The sequence below is a fragment of the Helianthus annuus genome, chromosome 11, assembly GCF_002127325.2.
Source record: "Helianthus annuus cultivar XRQ/B chromosome 11, HanXRQr2.0-SUNRISE, whole genome shotgun sequence".
NCBI lineage: Eukaryota > Viridiplantae > Streptophyta > Magnoliopsida > Asterales > Asteraceae > Helianthus > Helianthus annuus.
This window is the reverse complement of record NC_035443.2, coordinates 54,050,788-54,077,757: the sequence shown is the minus strand read 5'-3', so window position 1 is coordinate 54,077,757 and position 26,970 is coordinate 54,050,788. Positions and strand designations below refer to the sequence as shown.

General features: G+C 36.1%; 2 protein-coding genes across 15 annotated transcripts; one reads left to right on the top strand and one right to left on the bottom strand.

Annotated features, from left to right (window-relative positions):
- On the bottom strand, nucleotides 1–8,965 carry LOC110890312 (probable helicase MAGATAMA 3). Of its 2 annotated transcripts, none has more exons than XM_022137902.2 (21): nucleotides 8,477–8,965; nucleotides 7,551–7,658; nucleotides 7,315–7,468; nucleotides 6,489–6,637; nucleotides 6,201–6,392; nucleotides 5,923–6,114; nucleotides 5,733–5,768; nucleotides 4,895–4,980; nucleotides 3,475–3,525; nucleotides 3,212–3,323; nucleotides 3,040–3,145; nucleotides 2,855–2,952; nucleotides 2,373–2,486; nucleotides 2,202–2,294; nucleotides 1,619–1,672; nucleotides 1,471–1,529; nucleotides 1,303–1,387; nucleotides 853–1,221; nucleotides 656–778; nucleotides 486–572; nucleotides 1–365 (listed from the first exon to the last, which is right to left on the bottom strand). In XM_022137902.2, the coding sequence occupies exons 2-21, from the start codon at nucleotides 7,650–7,652 to the stop codon at nucleotides 177–179; spliced, it is 2,451 nt and encodes an 816-aa protein (XP_021993594.1). In that variant the 5' UTR covers nucleotides 7,653–7,658; nucleotides 8,477–8,965; the 3' UTR covers nucleotides 1–176. The 2 variants fall into 2 exon arrangements, with proteins under 2 accessions (XP_021993594.1, XP_021993595.1); XM_022137903.2 differs by having other exon boundaries at nucleotides 8,497–8,965.
- Nucleotides 8,966–13,794: 4,829 nt separating this feature from the next.
- On the top strand, nucleotides 13,795–26,970 carry LOC110890313. 13 transcript variants are annotated; one of them, XM_035979269.1, is made up of 22 exons: nucleotides 13,796–14,186; nucleotides 14,256–14,472; nucleotides 14,603–14,686; nucleotides 15,302–15,376; nucleotides 16,110–16,179; nucleotides 16,787–17,087; nucleotides 17,208–17,273; nucleotides 17,340–17,435; nucleotides 17,542–17,671; nucleotides 17,838–17,942; nucleotides 18,058–18,146; nucleotides 18,225–18,619; nucleotides 18,709–18,828; nucleotides 18,939–19,795; nucleotides 20,090–20,324; nucleotides 21,096–21,265; nucleotides 21,582–21,724; nucleotides 21,839–22,016; nucleotides 22,890–23,466; nucleotides 24,335–24,447; nucleotides 24,580–24,823; nucleotides 26,504–26,970. In XM_035979269.1, the coding sequence occupies exons 14-22, from the start codon at nucleotides 19,605–19,607 to the stop codon at nucleotides 26,729–26,731; spliced, it is 2,079 nt and encodes a 692-aa protein (XP_035835162.1). In that variant the 5' UTR covers nucleotides 13,796–14,186; nucleotides 14,256–14,472; nucleotides 14,603–14,686; nucleotides 15,302–15,376; nucleotides 16,110–16,179; nucleotides 16,787–17,087; nucleotides 17,208–17,273; nucleotides 17,340–17,435; nucleotides 17,542–17,671; nucleotides 17,838–17,942; nucleotides 18,058–18,146; nucleotides 18,225–18,619; nucleotides 18,709–18,828; nucleotides 18,939–19,604; the 3' UTR covers nucleotides 26,732–26,970. The 13 variants fall into 13 exon arrangements, with proteins under 13 accessions (XP_035835164.1, XP_035835156.1, XP_035835162.1 ...); XM_035979265.1 differs by having other exon boundaries at nucleotides 17,501–17,671; XM_035979271.1 differs by having other exon boundaries at nucleotides 13,795–14,186; nucleotides 17,208–17,671; nucleotides 18,225–18,416; nucleotides 18,514–18,619.

The following is a 26,970-nucleotide window of genomic DNA, read 5'->3' as shown; positions in this document are numbered from 1 at the left end:
TTTCTAGGCTAAAAATATATTATATTGAATACTACAATTTTTTAATAAAGTCTATAGTTAAGTGTAGACAAAAAATAGATATGTATTTTAAAAGATATAAAAGAAAATAAAATTACTATAATTAAACAGAAAAAATAAAATTGGCATGGGTCCATGTCATCAGAAAAATAAAACTATTAGTCATCCATGCCCCCATCATCTCCCCCAGCATCATCTCCATAATCATCATCTGGTGGAGCATGATCAATTTCAGGGGGAAGATCATAAAGAGGGTCCACGTCATCAGGGGCATCTGGTACAGCCTCCTCTACTCTCATTGATGCAAGGCTGTCGTCATTAAAGAAGTCGGCGTAGGGCTTCGAAACCTGAAAAAAAAAATTGATGAGGCATAAACCCTTGGAACCGACCAACCCGTTCAACTGAAGCAGGTCAGCCAGTTTGAGAAATTCTACCAGAACCGGCTGAACCGACATAAGAAAACCTACCTTGAAGAGACAATTTCTTTCCTCTGCACTTGTGATGAGGTTTTTCCAGTGCTCGTCTTTTCTCAGTGCATCGGCTGAACCAACCACCTACAGGAATCAGAACATCAATATGACATTAGAAAATAACTGCCTCTAAATTTAAAAAGTTAACATATAATGACAAATCATACCAGGACGGAAGCTCTTGCTCTAGTTATACCAACATTCATTCGACGGAAATCAGCCACGAATCCGATACCTCTCTCTTTACTCGCCCTAACACATGAAAAGATTGCAACGTCTTTCTCTCGGCCCTGCATTTAACAGGTTTAAAAACACTGTTCATGTGCTATGAAGGTTTAAACATAAACAAACATATAATATTAACCTGAAAACCATCCACAGTGTTAATATCCACAACTTTCTCTGAATCGACACCAAACTTTTCCATAAACTTTCTACGAAATTGCTTCACTTGATGTCTGTAAGGTGATATTATTGCAAGTCGGGAACTTGACTTAAGTTCTGGATAACTGCTGACCAGTTTATGATACATTAGCAACACAAAGTCAACCTCGTCATCGTTTACCCACGATCCGCTTCCATCAGGTTGTTTTTCCTCCCCTTCATGTATATCGAAAAAGCAAAACGGTCCAAAACAACGGTATTTATGCCACAAACGCTTCGTCCTGTCTTTAACATCCGATCCATCTTCCAATTCTCCATCATAAAATTCTTTTGAAGGGAAGCTTCGTATCTGTGAGAAATAAGCTGCTGCAGTTACGATTTTGGAACGTAAAAAACATCTAAATAACTAATACAGATGGTAAAACCGGACCTCGGGATGCATCCGGTATTGTGTCTTCAGCATCTGCACTGGATATCCTGCCTTTTGAAACCTTTTAAACAGGCTCATGCTGTAACTGTAGTACAGATAAATAAGGTCAAAGTTAGAAGTTGACCGAAAAGATGAGAGTAAGTGTTGTTTCGCTCATCAAGTTCTTACCCAAACTTCTCAGCAACAGGAGAAATAACCGTTGCTGGCAACTGAACAGGATCACCAACCTAGAAAATAAAAATATATATATAAAAAAACATATAAAACGTCACCGTATTTACATAAATCATGTTTAGAAAAAACATAGTGCACATACCAGAAATACTTGTTTGCATCCACTGGCTAAGGGGACTAGTGTTGCTGGTTCCACCTGTTGAACGAAAAACAAAGAAAGCGAATGTCTTTCAAGAAAGGTAACAGTTGACCAGTGATGTCATAAATTATCAAATATATTTGGTATTGGTAAAAAGGTTAATACCATAAATAACCGATATAGTTTTAAAAATACACAAAAAGTCACTAAACTAAATTTTGTATATTAAATTAAAGTCCCTAAACTTTTTTAAAATGCATGTGGGTTATGAACGTTTTTAAATAATGACTTGTTTTAACTCTTAAATGGTCAAAATAAGATGACACAACTTTTTCTTTTCCTTTTTTTGGGCAAAAACGGTGAGCGTCACTTTATCAAATTTGACCGATTTAAAAGTTTACAAATCATCATTTAATTAAAAAATACTACACGTATTTTAGACCAGTTAAGGGACTTTATTATACAAAAGTTACTTTAGTGACTTTTTCATATACATTTACAAGTTGAAAGACATTTAATATACACTTTTATGATATTAACCCTTAGTAAAATTAATTTTGAAAAATCAAATTCCAGTAGGACTTACTGCTTGAGCAGCTTCATCAATGACAACGATGTCAAAACTGCGGTTAAGTTTAGTGAAAAGACTTGAACCACTGAAACTAAGAGTGGAAAAAACCTGCCAGAAAACCAAAAAAATCAAACGCCATACGGTAATCTAAATCTCATCAATCACCATACTGTTGAAAATACATACGATTGCTGACTCATCCATGATTGAAGCACGAATAGTGTCTCTGTCCCTTGCACCACCACCTTGCTTTTGCTTGTCAGCTGTTTGGAAATCCATGCCTGCAAGTTTTTGTTCCACCTGAAAAGTCAAACCTCCCATATAAACATTCAACTACAATTTTTGAAAAGAGTAAAGTCAACAGATAGTCCCTGTGGTTTTTCAAATTTTTGGACTTGGTCCCTAGCTTTCCAAAAGTACACGGATGGTCCCCGTGGTTTGCACTTTGTAACATATTTAGTCGCCAGTCAACAATTCTAAAGGTTTCAAGAGGTCCAAGTTAGGGACTAAATGCGTTGCAAAATGCAAAGCGCAAACCACAAGGACCATCCATGTACTTTTGGCAAAAGTTAGGGACTAAATGCTTTACAAAGTGCAAACCACAGGGACCATTGCCGCTTTCAGTAATTTATGTAGAAAACTAGAAACTATATTGTCGATGTATATACCAAATAATCCATAGATACAGCCTGAACAGAATGATGTGCCTTGAGACCGATCCGAACAATTTTAGGAGCGTAAGCATGATCATTTTCATCACGAATGCCTAAAACAAAAAAAAATTGTCTCATAAGAGCACAACAAAGAAGATGAAGAAACTAAAAAGTAAAATCGGCATATATTTGACAAATACCGGTGCTTAAAAGTCGCAACACAATCTCGTCAAGTGCAGAGTTTGATGGAGCACACACCAAAACACGCACGCGGTATTTACGGTTGGAATTAACGACTTCTGGTTTCTGTGTAGACATAAGAAAGATTATATGACACACACACACATATATGTATATGTATTAGTAACTTACTAGATCATTGCCAGTAGTGGGAAAAAAACCATCATCACCATCTACAGGCATCTTTGCATCTCGAGGATTAATTCCAGTTAGCCATGGAGAAGCTTTTGCCCATTGCTTTTTTCTACCAAAAGAAAAAAGAAAATAAACATTGTGGTTTGACAAAACAAGATGCGACGATGCGTGATAAAAAATGTCAAGGAAAAGACTAAAAGAGATAATGAAAGAAACTAATAGAATGAATAAAATACAAAAAAAAATGAGAGAAAACATACTTGTCTTCAATGTGTAGATCTGGCCCACGTTTTATTTCACTTATTTTACCCCTGCATAAGACGTTATGAACAAAGGAAGCCGAAGATATACATGATATATCATATGACAGCCTCAAACAATCACTAAGGGTCCGTATGGTTTGTAGAATTCCATGGAATTAGATAGTTTTTCAATATAAATTATGTTTGGTTGGATAAGGAAGGAATTTGAATTAGAATTAACTCCTTCAATCAATGGAATGGAATTTAAGGTGATCCAACTTTCCTTCACTGTGAAGGAATTCAAAACATTCCATTGGAATGTTGAATTATTACCAAAACACCCTCTTATCAGTTATCATATTTTAGTTACATAAATATTTTGCTTTTTTTAATGTGTAATTAAGTAAAATATTTTAAATAAAGTTCAATTCTTTTCTCAAATCAACAAACCAAACAACTTGCAAATTCTCATTAATTAAATTAAAACCTTATAAAGAAGCAACTTATATGTGCATATATATGTTGTAACTTTAGCTTTGGGAGGCTTTCAAAAAAAAAAATGGAAATTTTCCTTTCTAACCCTAAACTTTTAATTTTTTGACAATTTAAGTTTAAAGTTTTAATTTTTGTTTCCTTTTAAACCCTAAGGTTATAATCTTTGACAATTTACCCTAAAGTTTAATATTTGGCAATTTAAGTTTAAAATTTTAATCTTTGTTTCCTTTTTAACCCTAAAGTTTTAATCTTTGACAATTTAAGTTTAAAGTTTTAATCTTTGGTGATTTAACCCCTTTGATTAATTTGATTTTTTCACTTCTAATTCAAAAGTTTCCATCTTTTGCGATTTAACCACTTTGATTTTTTTTTACTTATGTGTTGTAATATTGGCTTTGGGGGTTTTTCAAAGAAAAAATGGTTATGCATATGGTTGTTGTAACCTTGGCTTTGGAGGTTTTTCAAAAAAAAAAATTGATTTTTTACTTTTCACCCAAAAGTATTTTATAAATTACTTTTAACTCAAAACTATTTGTTTTTTTTTTTTACTTTTAACACAAAACTTTTAATCTGTTGCAATTTATCCTCACAACTTTTTTTACTTTCAACTTTGGTCCTTTATATTTTTCATTTTCCGCAAATTTTTAGCTTTATCATTCGTTCTAAATTTTGTGACTTAACACACCACAACGTGCGTCTTTGGTTTAACGTTTTTACGTTTCGTTCTAAATTTTGCGGGTGAACGTTTTTACATCGTCTATTTTTTCCTGTTTGATAGGTTCAACATAACGTGCGCGCACTAAATCGACTTAGTTATCACTAAAGAATCCCCGCCGCATTGCGGCGGGTCTTAATTCTAGTTGGAATTAATTCAAATTCCTTTATATTCCAATTCCTTCATAAATATCCCACGAACCAAACAACCTCTAATAAAGTTACTCACTTATTTTGTATGCGAGCGGGAGTCGCGTGTAGTATGGCACTAAGAAGCCCGAGAATTGTTTGTGTTTTTCCGGTTCCAGGTGGACCCTGGAAAGCATATTTATAAATGTTGTCATGCTCATTGACATATACACACATAGAGGAAGGTTAACGTACATTACGGCTTAACGTACATCACGTACGCGACCAAATTACGCACGTTCATTTGAAAATCACGCACGTTATAAACTCAAAAAACCAACATGCGTGATTATTTCATATAACATGCGTGATTATATCAAATTTTCATTTAGCCTGGGTTTGATCAATTTCATCTAATTGGGTTCAAATTCATCGTTGATTTTGAAAAGTTTCATCAAAATATCGACCATCGAAATCAAACCGTAGAACAGAGGATGAAGAAAACATGACCAATCGTTGATTCAGACCGTAGAACAGAGGATAAAGAAACATGACCAAGTTTTGATTCAGACCGTAGAACAGAGGATGCATGAACATGACCAAGCTTTGATTCGATTAGAGTCAGATGGCAGTAACAGTTGTTTCAGATCGTAGAACAGGGGATGCGATTTTTGAACTAGGAGGTAGGGCATGTGTGATAACGTGCGTGATTATTTGTTTCAACATCCGTGATTAGGTTTTGTTGAGTTTATAACGTGCGTGATTTTCAACATAACTTGCGTAATTTGGTCGCTTACGTGATGTACGTTAAGCCGTAATGTATTTTACACTCTCTCTCTATATATATATCATTTAGTTTTAACCTTAACAAAGATTTAGAAAAATAGTAATCTATTGGAACTCATATTAAGACCAAAAAAACATAAAATCAGAAATACCTGAATCAGGACAAATTTTCTGCGTGAAAGACCTGCCTGCATGAAACAAATATATAGATGCGAGTTATTGTACGCTCATGTGTAAAGATGATGTCAGCAGTCTACAATCAAGACAATTAATTGACATGTCTCATGAGAGCAAAAAACAAATAGGTTATATTTGAGAGTTAAAAAACTGTTAAATACTCACACGTATAGCTTCCAGCTGTGTAGAATTGTGGTTCGTTTGGATATATTCCATAAGAGGCTTAGAAATTTTCCAGGCTTCATCTTCGGAATTGTGAATGCTATCAGCGGCTTTTAGAATCACGTCTTTGTAAGGCAAGAAGCTAATTGAACGCATAGCAACATATTCGCGAGCTATGGTTGATAAACTGCAGATCTGCACGTAACAAAATATTTCGATAAAATAAATTGATTTTTATGCTCTGAAGAATAGAAGATTTTGTAAAAGATGAATAATTTCACCTTCTGTATGTACCACGACTTTTGTTCTGTAATACGAGAACGCACTTTTGAAAGACTTTTTGAGGTAGTGACCTTATTTGTATGTACTCTTTTTATTTCTCCGTCTAAGTGCAATCTGAGTCTAAGCTTATCTGGCAAGCGATGCTCAACCAATGCAAATGCGTAAGCGGTGGAAAGCTTATCAACTTCAAACTGAAAAGATGTAATCGGTTTACAGTTGCAAATTGTAACACAAGAGTTCAAATATATGACAAAACAAACACGGGATTGAGTCAATATAATGTTCACCTTCTCATTTGATAGTAGCAACAGGTCGTTTTGTGATACGAAACTCCAGTCTTCACCGAATAATTCTATTAAGTGAAACCCGTCGGTTTCATGACATTGAACTACAACACCCATCTTCCATTCCGTTCCATTGCAAGTGCTTTCAACTCCTGACACCACACAAAATTATCAGGTTCTGAGATGTCATGTCGAACTTGTTTTAATAAACATCTCAATTTCGGTTTGACATTTAACCCATTTAAGAACCGATCAACCCATTGAGCACGTTTACAACTTGATTGCAACCAATTTAACTCAACGGGTTAAATTACATGTTCGAGTTTACAACTTAATTCAACCTGAAATACTTAATTTTCTTCTGTCTTATGAATGAACCAGCAAGAGGTCTGAACCATTAACTGCTGAACCAGTAAGAGGTCTTAACCATTAAGAGCCAGTATAATGCTTAACCGTTCAGAGGCAAATGTCTGACCAATTCAGATTATAGGTATTAACCATTCAGAGGCAAATGTCTGAACCATTCAGACATCTGCTCGCGAAACAAACAGTCTGAACCAATAAGAGATCTGAACCATTAACAGCTAAAAAACAGCCCCTAATTAGTCATACTACACATGCCTCCTAACGTCTCTCATGGCAAAGCTATCCATTAGTTTTAGTTTTTCACATCAAATAATCTAATCAGTCATACTTGAATCTATCTAATCATTCATACTAAAATCTATTTAGCTATTATATTATTCTCCTCAATAAAAATCAAACTAATAATAAACTTTGAACTTAAATGCTGGAACAAAAGCAAGACAAAATGATCAAACATGTATACCTTCTTCCGCATCTTTTCTTTGTCTGATCTGAGCTTTAACTTCTTCAAACAAAAGAGGCTCAAACGTAGCAAGATAATCATCAACATCTTTATACGTCTCCTTCACCTGTTTCAGTCCCAAATCCTTTTCTTTTACACTACTTTTGCCATCTTTCTGCTCAAACACATTCATTCAAATTAATTAACGACAAATGTCCGTACTGATGCTAAATTAAAGTGAAGGTTAGAGAGCTTACAGAGTATTCTGTGAGGAGACGATAGTAGTCCCAACCAAGAACAATTCTGTAGAATCGATGCAGGCATCCTTCTTCTTCGATTAGATTTCTTTCTATAGCCATTGAACCCTAAGTATAGGGGGTGTTTGGGTTAGCTTATTTAAGTTAAAAAGAACTTTTCGTGAGAAGGATTTATTACTTATGACTTTTTGAAAAGGACTTTTTAGAAAAGTGTTTGGGTTAGCTTATGAGCCAATAAGTCAATAAGTAGTTTTTCTAAAAGGTGTTTGGTTTAACTTATTCGTGTAAAATGACCAAAAAGGACATCCTTTAAAAAGTGTTTGATTTAGCTTATTTAACCAACGACTTTTTGGCGGTTTTCATCCATTTACTGAATGCCGATAAACATCAGTTAAATGCTAAACAATTTTTTTTTTTTTTCAATATATGGCCACATATGGCATAGCAACTTAAAGCATATATGCTAAACAAATTAGACATCAAATCTGAAGAATAGGAGGCACAGAAATAATCTACAAGATCATCATTCCCTCAAATTAGATATTCCATCGTCTTTTAGAACAGGAGAGGATATTATGGAGGTTTCATGACTGGTAAATAACAACTCAATGTGCTTTCATTTAGATTGTAATAAACTTAAATTTCCGTACGTCTCAATGCACAGTATTAACCAGAAAACTTAATTTTCCTACTTAATAAATCAAATAACCCTAGAATTTTAACCTTTGTAACATTTACAGAATCAAATCATCTGATAAAATAACACCCTCTCATAATCCACATAAAATTAAACAAATAAACACTCTAAACCTAATAAACTTAAATTCCTGTATGTCTTAATACACAATAGCAACCAGAAAACTTAAATTTCCTACTTCACAAAATCAATCAACCCTATAAATCACAATCAATCAAATCAAAAGCACCTTTAGATTGTAAATGCGACCTGTTGGAGTGTGGAAGAAGAAGGGCCGCCGTGGAAGAAGAAGAAGAAGGACCTGATGTCGCTGTTGGAGTGTGGAAGAAGAAGGGCGCGATGTCGCTGGTAAGCTGCTGTGTCGCTTGCTTGATGAACAGACGTCTCTGGTAGTTGTGGAGGGGTTTAATGGGGATTTTGTTCAGGACTTTTGGGGTTTGAGAACCGAGAAATCGTGAATTCTCAAAAAGCCAAACACCACCATAGGGTTTTAGGCCCCAAGGGTTTTAAATCAAAATAAATTTATAACTTTTTAACAAATAATTTTGTAAACCTAAAATAATGCCGTCACTTGGTTTTCGTAACTACCGGCTGCATCAATGGCAGGCAACCGTTTAAACCGGTCAATTCTCGACTATCACTTGATTTCCCTCGCTGGTTTGCAAACCTGCCGCCCACAACCACTATTTCTAACACACCTCAGAACCGGGCCCAACAGTGGTTTTGGTTTGGGTGAAGTAGGGTGAACTGTGAAGCATTGGTTTGGGACTTGGGTTCTACGCTAAAAAAATATATTATGTACATTGGGCCAAGACTTCTGGGCTAATGATAATAACAAAATACGCTAAATGGGAATCTCACCAGAGGCAGGTGTACAAACCGGGTTTTTTTTTACCGGTTCGGGTTTGGGTCATAAACCGTATCGGTTTGGTAAACTTTGGTCAAAACTGGTTCAGGTCATAAACACAAGTTGAGGTGAAAAGTATTCGAACCCTATTTAAATCGATTTAGGTCGGGTTGAAACCAATTTGGGTCATAAACCAGTATTTAAAGGAAATTGTTTTTATCGTTGGGTTGAAACCGGTTTGGGTCGGATTACGAATCGGCTTGGAAATCCATATAGGTTTTTGTGTCCATCACTACAAGACACCAGGTACGTTTTTTATCATCTCACTCGTAGATTCACAAATTTAGTAAAGGATTATAATTTACAAAAATTTGAAGCATGAATACACGGTTACAACTTTCTAATAAGAGTAAACTGTCATTTTGGTCCCTGAGGTTTGGTCATTTTTGCCATTTTAGTCCAAAATCAAACATTTTAAATCTGGGTCCCTGTGGTTTCACTTTTATTGCCATTTTGGTCCAAAAATCAAATCACCTATTATTTGGTTAATAAAATCTTGTTATTTTGTCTTTTTCTTCAAGGGCAAAATGGTCCATCTGAATTTATTATAATATATTATTAATTAAATTAATTATATTAAATCCCCTTTAAGTTCCTCTTCCCCAACTCATCTTCTCTCCACACCAAACCCTAATCCCTAATTCATCTTCTCCACGACGACATTCGTTGCTTGGACTGAGCCATTTCTGGGGGTAAAGGGATTAGGGTTTGACCCGACATTCACTCTCCACCAGACCACCAAACGAGATCCTAACATGACCCGGGTGGGATTAAATGGGTTTTGTTTAAAAATAATAATCGAACATGTAAAATGACTAAAATACCCTTATGTGGGGTCTACTTGGTCATATTTAACCATAAAAAGTTACTGAGTTATGGCTAAAGAATATAATATGCAAGGGTTTCCAAACATTGAGTACGGTTTTTGTACTTATTAAAGACAAAGGACACAGTTTGCATCAAGTAGCATACATAAATGACGATTTTTGTAATTTACTCATTATAAAAAAAAACATTTGTGTATGTGGAACGTAACAAGTTTTTATTATGAAAACATTTAGTCATCGTATCAAATCGCCCCCCGCCCCAACCCCTCTCTCTACATATATATACACAGGGTTCGATTAACGTAGAAAAATCATTTTCATACAAAACGGGTATAAAAGTCGGCATCACATGTTTATAGTTACGAACAATTATGTATATAATTACACTCCATTATATATAACAACAACAAACAAGTTTAGAAATTTTCACACATTTATACACATGGTATGTCGACAATTTTTTTCTAAAAGTATTGTGAATTTATAACAATAGTATCAATGTTTTAAAAACCGGTTTTTAAATCAAACCGGATTAGGCAAAAAAAATGGTTCAACCGGTTGAACCAGGTTGTACCGAGCAGTTCAACCGAGTTCACTAGCTAACTCTATAATTTCATAAATTACAACATTAACTCAAAAGTTAATCCAAGAATGCATGATTACATATTAAAAGATGATCCAAAAGTAAATCCATAATAAAAATAATCCAAAAGATAATCAAAAATCATTCAATTTTCCAACAAGCTCTTTTAAATGAAAGTGTACTTCTCGCTCTAGAGCCTAACATAAGGCGCGGGTAATAATCGTATGGGTCGACTTTCTCAAAGAGTCTGATCTCTGTTGTTATTCATTCTAGCGACTGTTTGACGGGCTTAGATCCATAGTGAAGGTCTGCCCACGGCACGGCACAATAGCCAAACGAATGAACGAAAGACTACATAGAATGAAAGATAGCTTGAATGCAAGCAAGGGAGAACCGTTTTTTACTTATTATAGAAGAGAGAGAGCACCTTACAGAAGAGAGATAGCACATCGATCAGTTTTTACTTTTAGTTTCAATTCCAAAATAACATGACAGAAGAGAGAGAGCACCTAAAAAGGTTCAAATGAGAAATATCTTAAGTGATCGTGGAAACTGTGGAGCTTTGTAAAGGAGTAGAGAGTGTAAGACGGGGTTGCGAGTCTTTCAGGCGAGTTGGGTAGTCACCTCTCCAACCCATTCCGGACGTTGCCCCAATTCGCCCCCTAGCAGCGCTCTCGAAACTCTACAATGCACAGACAAGAAGGCCACGATTGAGTTAACGAAAGCGTCTCAAAAACATTCTTTTTCCCGCCCGTTTCATTTCCTTTTGCCGAAGTTCGTTCAGTCGGTAAGCATCCCGTTAGCTCTTCATATTTCCTAGCCTATCTATCCCCACTATCTCCTAATTCTGTAAGCCGTATGAAGTCCGTAAAATGTGAATAAAGTCCTCACGCGAAAGTTCATCGCTTTCGCTTATCTTGTTTTTTAAGGTCAGTTCTTGTATGATGTCGACGAAGGTCTCATGTTCACGATTATTATTCTTGCAAAACTCGGAGAATGGCCTATGAGGAAGACATCTCCTCTGTTTTTGCTCTTATTTTTGGCCTTTGGGCTTTTTGACTGTCCAACTCAATATCTTAAAATAGAAGTCATCATCTTAAAATAGAAGTCATCTTTCTTCAAAGGTCGTTGACTCTGCTTCCTTGATTGAATAATCGAAGGTGAATCAATCAGACAGGACGGACGTGTGATAACAACACTTGCTTTCGTGCTGGAATTCCCCTTGGCGTCACTCACCTCTCTTTCCCTTGCTTTGCCCCCGTTTACCACAATGGCTGTCTCGCTGTCTACTGGAGCTCGGATCCGACTCAAAGTTCGTGTGTATGCGCCCTGCCCAGAGCTAGCCTGAAAGAAAGTTCAATAAAAATGATTGACACTTGAAAGTAAGGTGAAGACTCTTTCCCCTAATCCATCCATGAATATACTTTTTTCGCTAAGAAAGCCTCTACTGGGCGAGCTACTCCAATCATTACTTTTTTTCTGGGTTGTTTCATAACATAAAGTCATCTAAACAACAGCTTTTAGCTTGCTTCTTGATTGTGGCGATCCAAGGGGATTTCCCAATGGGCAACTCAGGAACGACTGCCAAAGCCGCTGCTGATGAAGATCAGACCAGAAGCAAAAGTGTTGATTGTAGACCAGGTAGAAAGAGAAGATTGATGAGGAAGAACCCAATCAGGAGAGAAAAAGCAATTCCTCTCCTTTCAGTCGAGCTACTTCGTTCCTCACCTCCTGGAACAAAGGGCGCTTAAGTAAGAAAGTCAGACAGGTAGGGTTCCAAACCTGATGGGAATCGAAGATTTAAAACTTGTCGTCTACTTGAAGGAAATGTTTGGAACAGGGAACTTACAATAATACAACGCCGCATTCTTCGAAGATTGAGGAACAAGACGAGATCTGTTAAGAGAATGATTTATTCTCGAAAAAATCTGAATAGTTACATCCAATTACAAACTACACGAAAGTTGCCCCTTTTTCATGGAGATTTACCCATCACAGAGATGCATAAAGGAACAGAACGAACTTCATATATCCCTTTTCCACTCAATCCAGACCAAGCCATTTGAGTGTTGAATACATCAACTATTTTCGTTTCATACAATATTAAATAAGAACTTTTAGTTACGAATAATCATAATATATAAAAATTACGTAAGATAAGTAACATATATAATAAAAATAAGTAACAACCCAAACTAAAAGAATCCCGCGCCGATACCGGTATTACGTTTCAAACCGGTATACCAGATTTTACCGCCGGTACAAACCTTATGCCGTTTTACTTATTTACCGGGGTGTTTCGTACCGGATTTACATCTGAAAACGGTAATACCGGTATAACCGGCCGGTATTTACCGGTTTTTAAAACATTGAATAGTATACCCTAATTAAATAGAATGAAATGCTCTAATAGTGTGCTCTTTCAACACCTCCTTGTACATGTTTTATTCTTTTCATACATGACATAAGTCGTCATTTGTTAGGTTAAAACTCTTTTAACCAACTTTATTTGGTTAGGAAAAACCATCTAGTTTATATATTGATTAGGAGCAATATAAGTAACTTCTATTTCGACTATACGTAGTGGAGTCACGGACCTCGTCACTTTATCATTTCTGACGCCAAACGATAAAATGAGGGCGCCAAAATGGGATGCCAAGGGATTGGGCTTGAGTTGTGTATTTGACGTTAGTCTAAGAAGCCTAGATATGTGCTTAGATGTAATTTTTGAACCAATACAAAAAATACATGTACATGAATGCTAGCCAGTAGTAATTGTAGGCTTAGTAGTAGTAGTCCAAACGGGTTCGATCCTTGAGTCAAACGAGTTTTACTGGTAATTTCACTGTCGTGCCTACAGGCGGGTGGGTTACCGGGTTTTCCTCGTAATTAGTGGTGGACTCGGGTTACTCTCGGAGAACTCCGTTTGGTCCAATGGGTGTCCCAAAAATGCTCAGGATTGATTCTGCTGGTCGTAAAAAAAATGGTAGTCCAAACTACATAAAATTTAAATTTAAACTAGATGCTAATTTGAAAATCATTAAATAGTAAAAGGACCAAACGTATCCTCATTCTAATAATCTATTATCTATATTAAAACAATACAAACTTATGCCACTTGGCATTCACTTAAACCACTCATTGCCACGTGTATTCCTCTTAAGCCACGCGTTTTGTGTTTAGGCGCTAAAACAAAAGCCTGTATACCCTAATGCAGTTTCTTCCTTCCTACGCCAATTATCTTTAATTCACCCATAAATGAATTCAATCAATGGCGGAGTTACCTTTTTTATTCTCCCATTGATTGAGGGTTGTTACAATCAAAAACCCTACATCTAGCGTTTCCTTTCATCCTTTATCCTCCCAATTGAAATGAAAGATCTCATATCTCTACCACCACATTAATGCCGCCACCATGGTGATGAAGATGATGAATACGATTTTGAGGATTGCAATTATGGTGATGAAGATGATACGGTCCGTTCGTTTTTATTTGATTTTTATGTTGTTAATGAATCTACTTGTGTACATGATTGAATAGAATTTAGGGATTTGTACAAGAAGCTCAGAATCTAACATCTGGATGCTACAAGAAGCTTGAAATCGATGAGGACTAAAAGATGTAAGTGCTCGATTGATTATCAGAATCTCAATCTATATGTTTCGTTTCTTACTTATTGTGTTCTTTTAGGGTTTTGTTATTCCTCTGGAGACGAGAACCTATCTGCCAAAGATATGATTTGTTGATCTACCAATTACCATACTCATGGATTTTGATACATTCGTTTTCATCTCAATCTCTCTCTCTTCCAAATCTTAATCTTTGTTCGATTGATAGAGACGCTGAAAGCTGTAAAAACCGATCATCCACCAGTGCCATCTTTATACTCCCTCTCATATACAGCATGGTATGTATTTCATTCTAATAGATCTGTTATTACTTTATTCTTTTCAACGATCGGTTTCGTATTCAGTAACCAAAAACGGTGATTTTATGTTGCGTTAATTTTTGATTGTTTGTTCATTTTGTTGTTTTAGGCTCTGTCGAATCAGCAAACTGTTGATTACCTGAGTTTCAAGCTTGTAATTGTCGGTGATGGTGGAACTGGTAAACTTTTTGAGGTATTATTTTGTTTTAATAATATAGATATACGAGGTGAATTTATGTGGTTATTTGGATGCAAGTATTTTGTTATGTGGAAGGTTTGGGTTTATACTTTATTAGGCATTTTATTTTGTTTTTGTTTGATGCTATATGAACTGACTTTGGAATATTCGTTATGATAATTCACCCAATAATGCGAATATCGAACCCAATCTATGTTATTATCTGTGTCAAGAATTTTCTGTCTATGTATGTTGATCGATTCGGAAATAACAAAACCATCTGAAAGATAATCAACTTTGCCGTCCATAGTGGAGCCCATGCTTTTTATGATATGTATATGAAGGATTTTCAGCAATAAAGAGCCATGAATGGTGGTGTAACATAATACATGATGTTATTTTGCACTGGATTGTTGTTATTAAACACCATACATAGGCATTGCTTTCCATGACAACGTTTAAAATAAGGAAACAGCCAAATTAGATGTTCCAGAAAATGTTGTTCAAGTGCTTGATCTGAAACCAACAGGTATTGGTTTGTGTGTTTCATCTAGGGTTTTGGTATTTTGGGTATACCTTTTGATTTGTGTGTTTGATTTTGGGGGTGGTTGAGTGTTTGTTATGATTTAGGGTGATGAAGATGACAGAGATGGTGGTTGGAGCTATAGCCGTGATTCCTATCAGCTAGGGTTTCCGGCGAAGAAGGTAATGACCAATCACTCTCTTGCCCTAATAGTTAAGCGAGGTCAAAATCCAATTTTTCTTTATATATTATTTGTGTGCTTAGGTTGAATCTATTGTTTTCCTTCCAAGTTATGCTATTCAACATTAAAATAAGACTACAAATTGGTTTCGGGTTTTTCAAATCGCTGCTATCCGGAAGCACCTAATCATGGCATTCAACAGCTTTCAACAGCTCATTTAGTGAACAGATTGATAATCTTCTTTGTTTGACAAGTGAGTAGATGCTCAAATTGTCTAATCTTTATTGGTGATTTTTTGTATAGATTCAACAGATCCATTTGTTGAAAGTTTTTTTATATAGTTTCACGCATTTAGCATTTAAAACACCATCAGGACTAGGACCACTAGCCTACCGTGATTCAGGACTTGGAGTAAAAGTGGTAGCAAAATGGACTTGACAGAATCTGTTGTTCATACATTAGTAATTCAGTAATTCACATGTGTAACCCTAATCAAATACATTTACATCCCCACTAAAGTAGAGCTGTGTACAGATAAATAATATTTTGATGGTCCACAAAACTATAAATTACTTCTTTTAATGGGTTTTTTTACTTGTGGGTTTTCATATATTCATCACTATGAACTATTATTACCTTTAAACATTATCTTTTTTTTAATAAACTATGGTGTTTTTATGCCCTATGATGATGAATGCTTTACACATTTAATTTGATGTTTCTTTTGTCATTAGGTCGATCAAACAAAGACAAAATGGTCCCCGGTTTTCTTGCTTGCCTCAAAATGAATGCCATCGTATGCAAGTATGTTTAGCAATTTATTTGTTTTTTTATAACTTTTATATACTTAGACTAATTTATGTGATAAATAACTACATTCATATTTATACAGATATTGCCTAAAGACTACCACTTTTGTACTAGAATTAGATAATTAGTTGTGATGAAACATTGAAACTTTTAGTAGGTAATGGTGTTTGGGTGTTCTTATGTCTTTTGAGGCTGTGATGGTAGCTTATCGCTATTCGCTATTTAGCATATAGGTACCTTATCGCTATTCGCCATTAACAACTATAGGTTGAGTGAGAAAATTTTATTATTGGTAGAAGTAATATATGCAACTATTTGACCCCTTAATACCTGGATAATCATATGCAATGTTTATTTATCGAGACCGCGATAATGAGATGGTCATTTTAACCGTGCATGACTTAATGAGATTACCGTATTGTTGAGTTATGTTTTCTTGATGTACACTTACTAAGTTGGAAGCCTGATTGGTTGGTTGATACTTTTTTGTAATGTTTGAATTAATATCCTATTTTGAGAATGATTATGTATACGGATATTTGATGATGCTGTTTGTAGTCTTATGTGTGCATGATTATCTTTTGGATTTATATATATGTAGTGAGAGAAGCCAGAAATGAAGGTGGGCGTGGCGGGCGTGATGGTCGTGGGTACGGTCGTGGTGGGCGTGGAAGTGGTGGATACAATAGAGATTCCGCCAACAATGAGGGTTCGTTTGGTAACCGTGGTATCGAAGAGTCTGATGGAAAGTCTTCTGAGAGACGTGGTGGTGGTTATGGTGGTCCTCATGGTGGTTTTCGTGGTGACCGTCGTGTGTCTTTTGCTAATGGTGATGGTGATGGTGGTGAGGATGGAGAACGTCGACGTAGGACATATGAATGTCATAGCGGCACAGGGCGTGGGTAAAATCTTTTTCTTTTTATTTTTAATCTGAAATTATGGATACAATTTTTTTAAAAATTCATGTTTTGAACTGTCATCGTTTTATCGGCTTAACGTGATTTTTTTCATTTTATGTGCAGGAATGTATTCAAGCGCGAGGGAGCGGGCCGTGGGAACTGGGGAACTCAGGCTGATGAAATCAACCAGTATTTTTTTCTACTTACCCAACTGTTTTTTTTATGAAATAATATTTGTTTTTTTTTCTATTTTAGGTTTTATTACCTAAAATAAACATTAATAATTTGGGCCACGTGTCGGCATAATATTACATCTCAGATTGGTTTTGGCATAATATCTCCAGATTCAAGGTTAGTATACCAGTTATTAAGTTATATATTGATGTGATTGATTAATATTGTTGTTTACGCAGCAGTAAAGTTGTGGTGTTGATAGATTAATATTGTTGCAAAGAAGGTTCAATGGCTAATTGGTGATTGGAAGTTGACGAGATATCTCAGGCACGCTGCCTTCGAAGGAATACTAGAGAGCTCAATTATTTAACAAGATTGAGATCGACGATTGTATAATCTGGTCTGTAGTCAAGGTAATTGTTTAACCCGTTTACTTGTGAATGGTCTGCAGCGATCTTTCGCTTGACTCAGCTTCATTTCTTCTTAAAGTATGAGTTAAATTATATGTGCATCTTATAGCTACTAAGAACTTTGAATTTGATAAAATATTCTTACTTTTCTCCCAATTTTGCTACACAGAATGTCTTGGGGAAGTCCAGTTCTACTCTTTATTCTATTGCACTGCTAGCTTCTGGCCAGAGTTCAACCATTACTGGAATATATGCAGGACAATTTATTATGCAGGTAAGGAAGTCTCTTTGCATTGCAAATGCAGTTAGCAATGCCATTTCGGTATAAATATCATGTTTTTAATAGTCAACCAAGTGTGTACTCACTACGCGCTGAATGCTTTTTGCAGGGTTTCTTGGATTTAAAGATGAGGAAATGGCTCAGAAACTTGATAACAAGATATTATGACACAGCACGATCTTACTGGCAGTTTAATAGGTAAGATGTATGCATTGTTTTGCATTGGAATTTTATTCATGACTTGTGAGAAACTGAAGCAAGTATTCTCAAAATTAGACGCTTGCAGGTTTCAGATGACTCGGTCAAAAGTGTGAAACATAGCCTCTTAACTCAGCGGGTCTCGCCTCCAGAATATGTGGTGAAGCGAAACAGATGGGTACCGAGTAAAGTATTGATTTTGGCCTATAGAGTGGAGCACGAGAGACACAGGAAGAATGAGATATTGCCGGAAGTTATTTCTCATCGAAGGTGTTTTTTTATAGAATGAAGTATTGTATGATTTTACTTATATATTAATCATAAATAGTTTTTAATAAAAGTAACTTTCTTGAGCCCGGGAAGCAAGGTTCTTATCTTGCTGATTGTTTCAACCGCATGGAAGAATGCACCAAAAATCCCGAAGGTCCTATTCGTTTCAGAGAGTCTGGCAGGCATAGATTCCATCCCTTCAGGTTTGATCTCGACATCTTTGACTATTGAAAGTCAATATGAAGTCTGACTTTGGGATCGGACACTTAACGCCTCATGATTTATTATACAGGTACAAGCATCTTGGTCAATTTGCTCTGTTAGGAGGAGAGCAAACAGCAGCACAACTCCCCAGTGATTGGTTATCTATTGGTCACAGCTCTTAGTGGCTTTGGTACTCGGTGTATGCAAGGTACCCCCCCCCCCCACCTGAGTAATATGACACCATTGAATTTTAAATATTGAGTTGACCTAAGACAGTAGTTTGAATTTGTTTACTTTTGTTTGACCTGACATATGCAGCAAACAAGTCAGTTGGCGTACAAGGTCGTTGGTGGTCAGACTGGATGAGGCGTTTCATCTTTGGGAGGGATTCGAGTCAAATATGAGTTGACTTCAACATATGCGATATACGCATAATGATAAGTCCCTCATAAAGGCAAGTTTTGGTGCATGATCCATACATTTTACCCGATTCATTTTTGTTTTGTAAACATATGCTGCTCTCTGTTCTTTGTTATGTTTTTTGTTAATAAGAAGCAATGTCATAAATCGTACCATTATGGTAATTGTTACCATTGATAAATCACATTGTTTGCATATATTATTATATACGATTAACATTGAATCATATTATATATATCCCCACAAATTTTATAAAACGGACCATTGTAATAAAATTAATAAAATATTAATATCCTTAAGTTATATATTTGTGTTAAGCCACCCGCGAAAATCGCGGTATCTTAGGCTAGTTTATATTATAAAATCAACATCAAACGATGTGCATGTTCGTTTCAAACCAACACGTATGTCTGATTCATACAACGATCTTCGTGGCAGCATTTCAATGCACTCGCGTCGTCACCCCTTCATTTCAACTGTTTTATTATATTCTAAACAATGAGAATGAGAATTTCGTTCGAAATCGAGAATCTCAAACCCTAATTCGATCGCAAGCCTGACCCAATGGCTGCAGTTAACAAAACCAAAAATATCATCGACTTTGTTCGAGACGGATCAATAAAATGGCTCAATAAGAGCCAGAATTCATCTCATCAAGAGTTTGACGAGATGAAAAGATCTCCATCTGCTGCAGAGAAAAACTGGATCTACGAGCTATCTGCAGTCGCCAATGCTGTTGTTCGTCGATGTTCCAAGTAAGTTTTGTTGCAGAAATCTTATGATTATCTGCGATTGTGTGTGATTTAGTTAATTGTTAGGTTAATTGATTTCATTTTGTAATCATGTAACTGTTAAATTGAAAGCTCGTTTAGTGTATGTATGTTGACTGCAGAATTTGTGTTGATGTTCACTGTAAGTTTTGTTGCAGAAACCTTCCTATTATTTGCAATTGTGTGTGGTTTACTGAATTGTTAGTTCAATTTATTTGATGATTTGGTCGTGCAATTGTTAAAATGGAAGCTAGTTTAGTTTGTATATGTTGATTGCAGAGTCCTTGATGTTTCTGTGGATCATCTTCGTGAGAACTTTGAAGAGGTGGCATCTGAAGTCACCAAAACGCCGTCACGGTATGCTCGGAATTTTTTAGAGTATTCATGTTTCAGGGCTCTTGCTCAAACTACGCAAGTTAGTGGTTATATGGAAGACAAAAGGTTTAGAAGATTGACATTTGATATGATGCTTGCTTGGGAAGTTCCGGATGTTGCCAGTCAGCCTTCCATAGATGTATGTTCTTTTGTTATAGGTGATGCTACACAAACACCACAGACAAACACCGACATAGACATCACTGACGTTTCATACGGGCCGTATGGCAGGCGAAAAATGGTCATATGACACATCATTCGGGCCGTATGATGTATTGATGTGCTGTACCGACACAAAAGCGATTGACGTGACAGGCTACACCATTGACAAGGTTGTACGGTCCGTATGTCCATATACCATTTTTCGCCTGTCATACGGCCCATCTAATGATCTCAGATGGTGTACCTATGACATCACACTTTGTTACATTGATATAAATGATGATAAGCCAGCATATGGAACAGTAAAAAGGTAGTTCTTGCGTTGCCAATATTTTATCCTTTGCAAAGCGGTGTAAACGAGGTGGTTTGCATCTATAAATGCGGTGGTAGCATCTTAATGGTAAATAACAACCTTGTCTTACCTTGTATGCAGACCATAATTAGATTTATTTACCCCCATTTTTCCACAACATGATTGATTGTCGAAGAGCTTGATTAACATATAAAATTGGGAAAAAAGAATTCTTTTTGCAGCCCTAATGAGTTGGGAAATTCGTATAATCTACATGGAGTATGAGAACTAGTATTTTTTTTTTTTTACCAAGGGCTCCCTGATCTTATAGAACTTTAAAACTTGAATTTGTATGAGCATCTTTAATGGATTTCCCTCTTTAGCTTGAATACAAGCAGACATGGGTCAAATGCATTCCTGACAAAAATTTGACTTGCTGCAAAATTCACTATGCAGATAGATGAGGATGCAACCGTGGGGATAGAGGCTTTCTCTCGAATAGCTCCAGCAGTGCCTGTTATAGCTAATGTAATAATAAGTAATTACATATTTGAGTTTCTTACTTCATCCACTGGAGGCCGACTTCCATTTTCTACCTTTGAAAAATACCTTATTGGATTGGAAAGGTACTCAATACTTCTGCATTTAGTACGGGTCAAACGGGCTGGGCTGGGCCTACCCTCAGCACTTTCTGTCTATTTTTAAAAATTGTAAAATTATTTTGTTTATTACGATTACAAGAGCTGTTTATAAATTCCTCATGTAATTTTCTGAATAAACTATTAAGAAGGTTTTATGCACTTTGAATACGTGTTGAACGATATTCGACTCATTTCCATTTTAGCAAACTTGTTTAATTTTGTTCATCTGACCCATTAAAGATAAGCTAGTAACTTCATGAATATACTCAACAAGGTTGACCGCATTTGACCTTTTTCACAGGGCTGTTAAAAAACTTAAATCTAACTCAGAGTCATCTCTCCTTTTATCCCAACGATCAGGAAGAGGGGAAAGGGTTCTAGAACTCGAAGGTACCGTCACCACACAGCCAGTTCTTCAACATCTAGGGATATCAACTTGGCCTGGTGGGTCAATTAGCCAATCTTCACCATTTAATTTTCCTTAAATTGATAAATATAAGGTACTAGTTAAATTTCTGAAGTTCTTACATGTGTCCATGCATAACTTTATGATGTCAGGTCGGTTAACTCTGACAGATCATGCTTTGTACTTTGAAGCTCTCCGTGTTGTGTCGTATGATAAGCCCACGGTTTATGACTTAGCAGATGACTTGAAGCAGGTTGTCAAGGCTGAGTTGACTGGCCCATGGGGATCACGACTTTTTGACAAGGCCGTCTTGTATAAGTCGAATGCTTTGTAAGTCTTAAGTCATATGTTATTGTTATCTTGTTTATCACTATAATTTGTAGAGATGACAAGTTGCTTGGGTTGGGCACATTCAGTAATGGATCAAAATGGATAATCTTTTAGTATAGGTTAGAGAAAGTGGGTTAAGTTGGGCTGACCCACACACGTTTTGTGCTTGTTATTGAAGAAATAATAAATAGCAGGCTGATGTGTCGATTATGATCATAATAACTAGAGTAAAATGCCATTTTTTGTCCCTGAGGTTTGGCCACTTTTGCGACTTTCGTCCAAAGGTTTGGTTTTCCGCATCTGGATCTAAAAGGTTTGAAATATTGCCATTTTCATCCCCTCGTGAACTTCATCCATTTTTTAATGTTAAGTCAAGGGTACTTTTGTTTTTTAGACATTTTTTTGTGATGATTAAAGGGTTTGGGTGGAGAGAAAGTCAACAAATGTGGATCTTTATTTTTATAGTGTTTTTTATTTAAATAAAAATGTCTAAACAGACGGAAATGCCCCTCATTTAACGTAGAAAAATGGATGGAGTTAACGAGTCGGATGAAAATGGCAAGATTTCAAACCTTTGGGATTCAGATGCGGAAAAACAAACTTTGGACAAAAGTCGCAAAAGTGGCAAAACCTCAGGGACGAAAATGACATTTTACTCTAAAGTCTATTTTACCATAATAATGATTTAATCTTTGAAGAAACAATTTAGCAGACTTCGGATGACTTTTAACATGTTCAACTCATTTCTCTCTTTTAAGAACTGTGACAAGACAAAATGCAAATGGGTCGAAATTGACACCTCTACTAAGTAGCATTCCGTTCATAACTATTTGTTATGTGACCCATTTGACATGATGTTGGGTTCCAATGTAGATCAGAACCGGTAATTCTGGAGCTTCCAGAGCTCAAAGGGCATGCGAGGCGTGACTATTGGCTAGCCATTGTGCGTGAAATTTTGTATGCCCACAGATTTATTAGAAAATACCGTATTACCGGTGTTGAACGCGATGAAGCACTGCTAAAAGCAGTATTTGGAATTCTAAGAATACAAGCTCTAAGTAACATGAATTCCATAGTACCACTGTGTTATGAGGCAGGACTTATGTACAATGCCTGTGATCAACTGCCAGGTGGCGACCGGATACTGGAGACAATTGCTACAATGTTGACTTCCAAAGAGACCCAAAAGAATAATACTAAATCTGGTGATGGAATGCATTCGGTATCGGCTACTACCATGGCTTCTAGCCTAGGATTTGTATTTGGCACAAATTCTAATATGCCTAAACAATCACTGATTAATGTTGGTGAGATAACTGTTGGAGAGATGACGCCTTTAGAGAAAGCTGTAGAAGAGTCTAGAAGCAGTTATAAGATGGTTGCAGATGCACAAGCAACAGTTGATGGAGCTAAAGTTGAAGGCCTTGACACCAATTTAGCTGTGCTTAAGGTTTGCAAAAAATAAAAATAAAAATTAAGCATTTTTGTTTCATTCGCATGTGTGTTTTATAGAAATTGAGTCGCTTTAATCTTAAATTGGTCAAGTAGTTTTTTTATAATTAAAAGGGCAACAGGCCAAACAGATTGAAAGTCACCTAAAATAAAATTTTGAGTAAAATGCCTTTTTCGTCTCTGAGGTTTGGCCAGTTTTGTGACTTTCGTTTAAAGGTTTATTTTTTTGCATCTGGATCCAAAAGGTTTGAAATCTTTCCATTTTCATCTGGCTCGTTAATTCCATCCATTTTTCTCCGTTAAGTCAGGGGTATTTTGTCTTTTTTTTGTTAACTTAAAGGGCAATTTGGTCCTTTTTACTTCATGTACAAGCATTTAGCATAATGTACGAATGTTCAAAAGACCGAATTGCCCTTCAAGTTAACAAAATACCCCCGACTTAATGGAGAAAATGGATGGAGTTAACAAGCCGGATGAAAATGGCAAGATTTTAAACCTTTTGGATCCAGATGCAAAAAACAAAAAACAAACCTTTGGACGAAAGTCGCAAAACTGGCCAAACCCCAGGGACAAAAATGGCATTTTACTATAAATTTTTAATGCATGCCATTCTCCTAAATCGTGTTTTAAAAAAAATTAGATTTTGTATTAATATGGTAACCAACATATTAACTGTTTATTAAAAGTATAAAAAGGACAAAAAGTGTTTGTGGGTCAACCCAACTAGTGTACTGCTCAATTATGCTAGACCAATTATACCGTGCTCGACTTATGTGCTCTAAATTTGTAGCATTCATTAAACTGTATTGAAATTTCATGGTGTCCATCATATTAGAAATACTGATTTTTATTTTTGTTATTTTCAGGAGTTGCTTGTTCCTTTAATTAACCTTGGTAATCGTCTTCTTGCACTATTGTACTGGGAAGAACCTGCAAAATCCGTAGTATTCTGTTTCATATTTGCAGGCATCATTTACTGGTGAGCTTATTTCCTGCCAGAGTATTATTCTCATAATCACTTGGGATCTGTGTCATCTCATTATGTGTTTGAAGCTTCTATACATAGTAAATATTGGTTACGGGTCTTAATTATACCATGTTCCTTGTGCAGCGGATGGATGGCTTATGTATTTGCATTTCTACTCATATTTTTTGCAATTAATATGATGCTTGCACGACATTTTAGTGGAGGAAATCCAATCAGTGAACTTAAGGTCACAGTGCCTCCACCGATGAACAAAATGGAACAGCTTTTGGCTGTTCAAAATGCAATTTCTCAAGCTGAAGAGCTAGTCCAAGAGGGTAATGTTATTCTTCTCAAAATACATGGCCTGCTATTATCCATATTTCCACAGGTAATATTTCTCGCAATGTTTGTCCTAACTCCTAAAAGGCATGCTATGCTACTTTGTATAATAGCTAATATAGAATTGGATTCCTAGATGTGGCAATTATTAGTGGCTTGATGTAGGTCATGTTTACTCTCGAACGGGTAAATCCAAAAAATAAAACAATTAAAAAGGGAATGGGTCACACAGGCATCAGAAGTGTATTTTATACGACCTCCTAAATCCATTTTGATTTTTTAACACACCAAATATATGTAAGTTATGAAAATTTGGACAAAAAGTGTTCTGGGTCAAACCAAGCAGTCTTAGCCGGGTCGGGTTGATCTGTCATCTCCTTGCCACCTGTTATGGTGACTATGAAAATATCTTAAATGTTATTGGTGGATATTGCTTTGAATTTGTTTTTTTATTGGCAACCGATTGAATTAAATACGACAAGACCTTCCCAATCAAATTATTGAGGAAAATTATATAGGGTTGTAGTTAGACATGTTGAGATTGTTGGGCCATCAAGAAGACATAGGTGCGCAAGATAGAGGCAGCAGAGAAGCGATGAGGATGTTAAGGCGGATGTATGGGCACACAAGGTTAGACCGAATAGAAAATGAGGTTTTTAGGGAAAAGTTAGGAGTTGCTAGTATGTGGATAAGATAAAGGATGGGAGATTGAGATGGTTTGGGCATTGTAAAGAGGAGGCAAATGACAACACCGGGCAGGCCCAAAATGACTTGGGATGAGCTGATGGAGTTGCACCTTTATGAGGACACGGTCTAGGATATGGGTTTGTGGATAATTAGGATTAAGGTTAGGAATTTTTGTGTCTTAGCTTTGTTTTAGAGGCTTTTTGCATGTGATTGTCTTTATGCATCTATGTCTATATGTGATTTTATATATTTGTTTCTATTTTGCTATGTTACTCCAACACCACATCTTTTGCTTTTTGGTAGCTCTCTATTTCTATAATTTTAGGCTTAATTGTTTGTTATTGCTGTTGGGGTGTCTCTGGAACTATCCCCAGGGATAGAGGTAAGGTTCACGTACATCCCACCATCCCCTGACCTACCAATAAATTTATTACTAGGTACGATTTTTGTTAATTGGCAATCAATTGAGAATAGCAGACATTTGTGATAGGTTTAGCCTCCATCTAACTATACTGAACATGACCAAGTGATGGTTGAAAAGGGGGTTTGACCTTGTTGACCATGGACGAAAGATTAGCATGGTGGAACGGTGATTTTGATCATTTTGCCCGTATTGAAAAATTAGACACAATTTTTACATATCATAAATTGTATAATAAGGTAAGAAGTTGAAAAAACAGAAGTAAAACATATTACTTGTATTGAAAAGTTAAGAGACAATTTTTATTCTCACTAGCTGTGGAAAATTGGGCGGATAGGGCGAGTTGACTAACACATGAAACAGGTAGCTTTTTGTACGGTCAGGATGGGTAGACCTGGAACACTTTATTGTCCATTTTCTTAAAAGTACAATTTGTCAAAATAAAACAATTTAGAACGTTGTATTTATTGTAAGTACACTTTGGCCGACTTTCAATCCATTTAGCCTGTTTCTTTTCAGTTATTTTTTCTTGATTTGACCCGTTGGAGATAAAACACAACCCGTAATGAGTCGAAAACCGCCACAGAAAAGACTAACCTAGTGTTTCATGCTTGTGCACAGGCAAGCAATAGATTTGCAGCAGCACTTGTGGGTTTAGCTTTATTTATGACCATTATACCCTTCAAATACGTGCTCCTACTTACTTTTTTAGAAGAATTTACCAAGTACTCGCCTATGAGAAGAGCAGAGACAGAAAGAATCATGCGGAGGATGAGAGAGTGGTGGATTAGCATACCCGCAGCTCCGGTGGTACTCGAAAGAGCTCAAGAAGATAAGAAGAAGAAGTAACGCAATTGCATGCAGTGTACCTTGAACACACATCAAGCATTTGTGTATGTATATAAACCACAGGTTTGTAATTTTGAGTTGGGAGTTGCTTCATGTTAGAGGTGGCAAAAAGGTCAGGTTGGATCAAAATGGGCACCTTTTTTTTGTGTCAAAACTGGTTTGGTGGACGGTTGACCCGAAACACTTTTTGTATAGGTTTTTAGATCTATTTATAAATAACTAATCTGTTAAATTGTTTA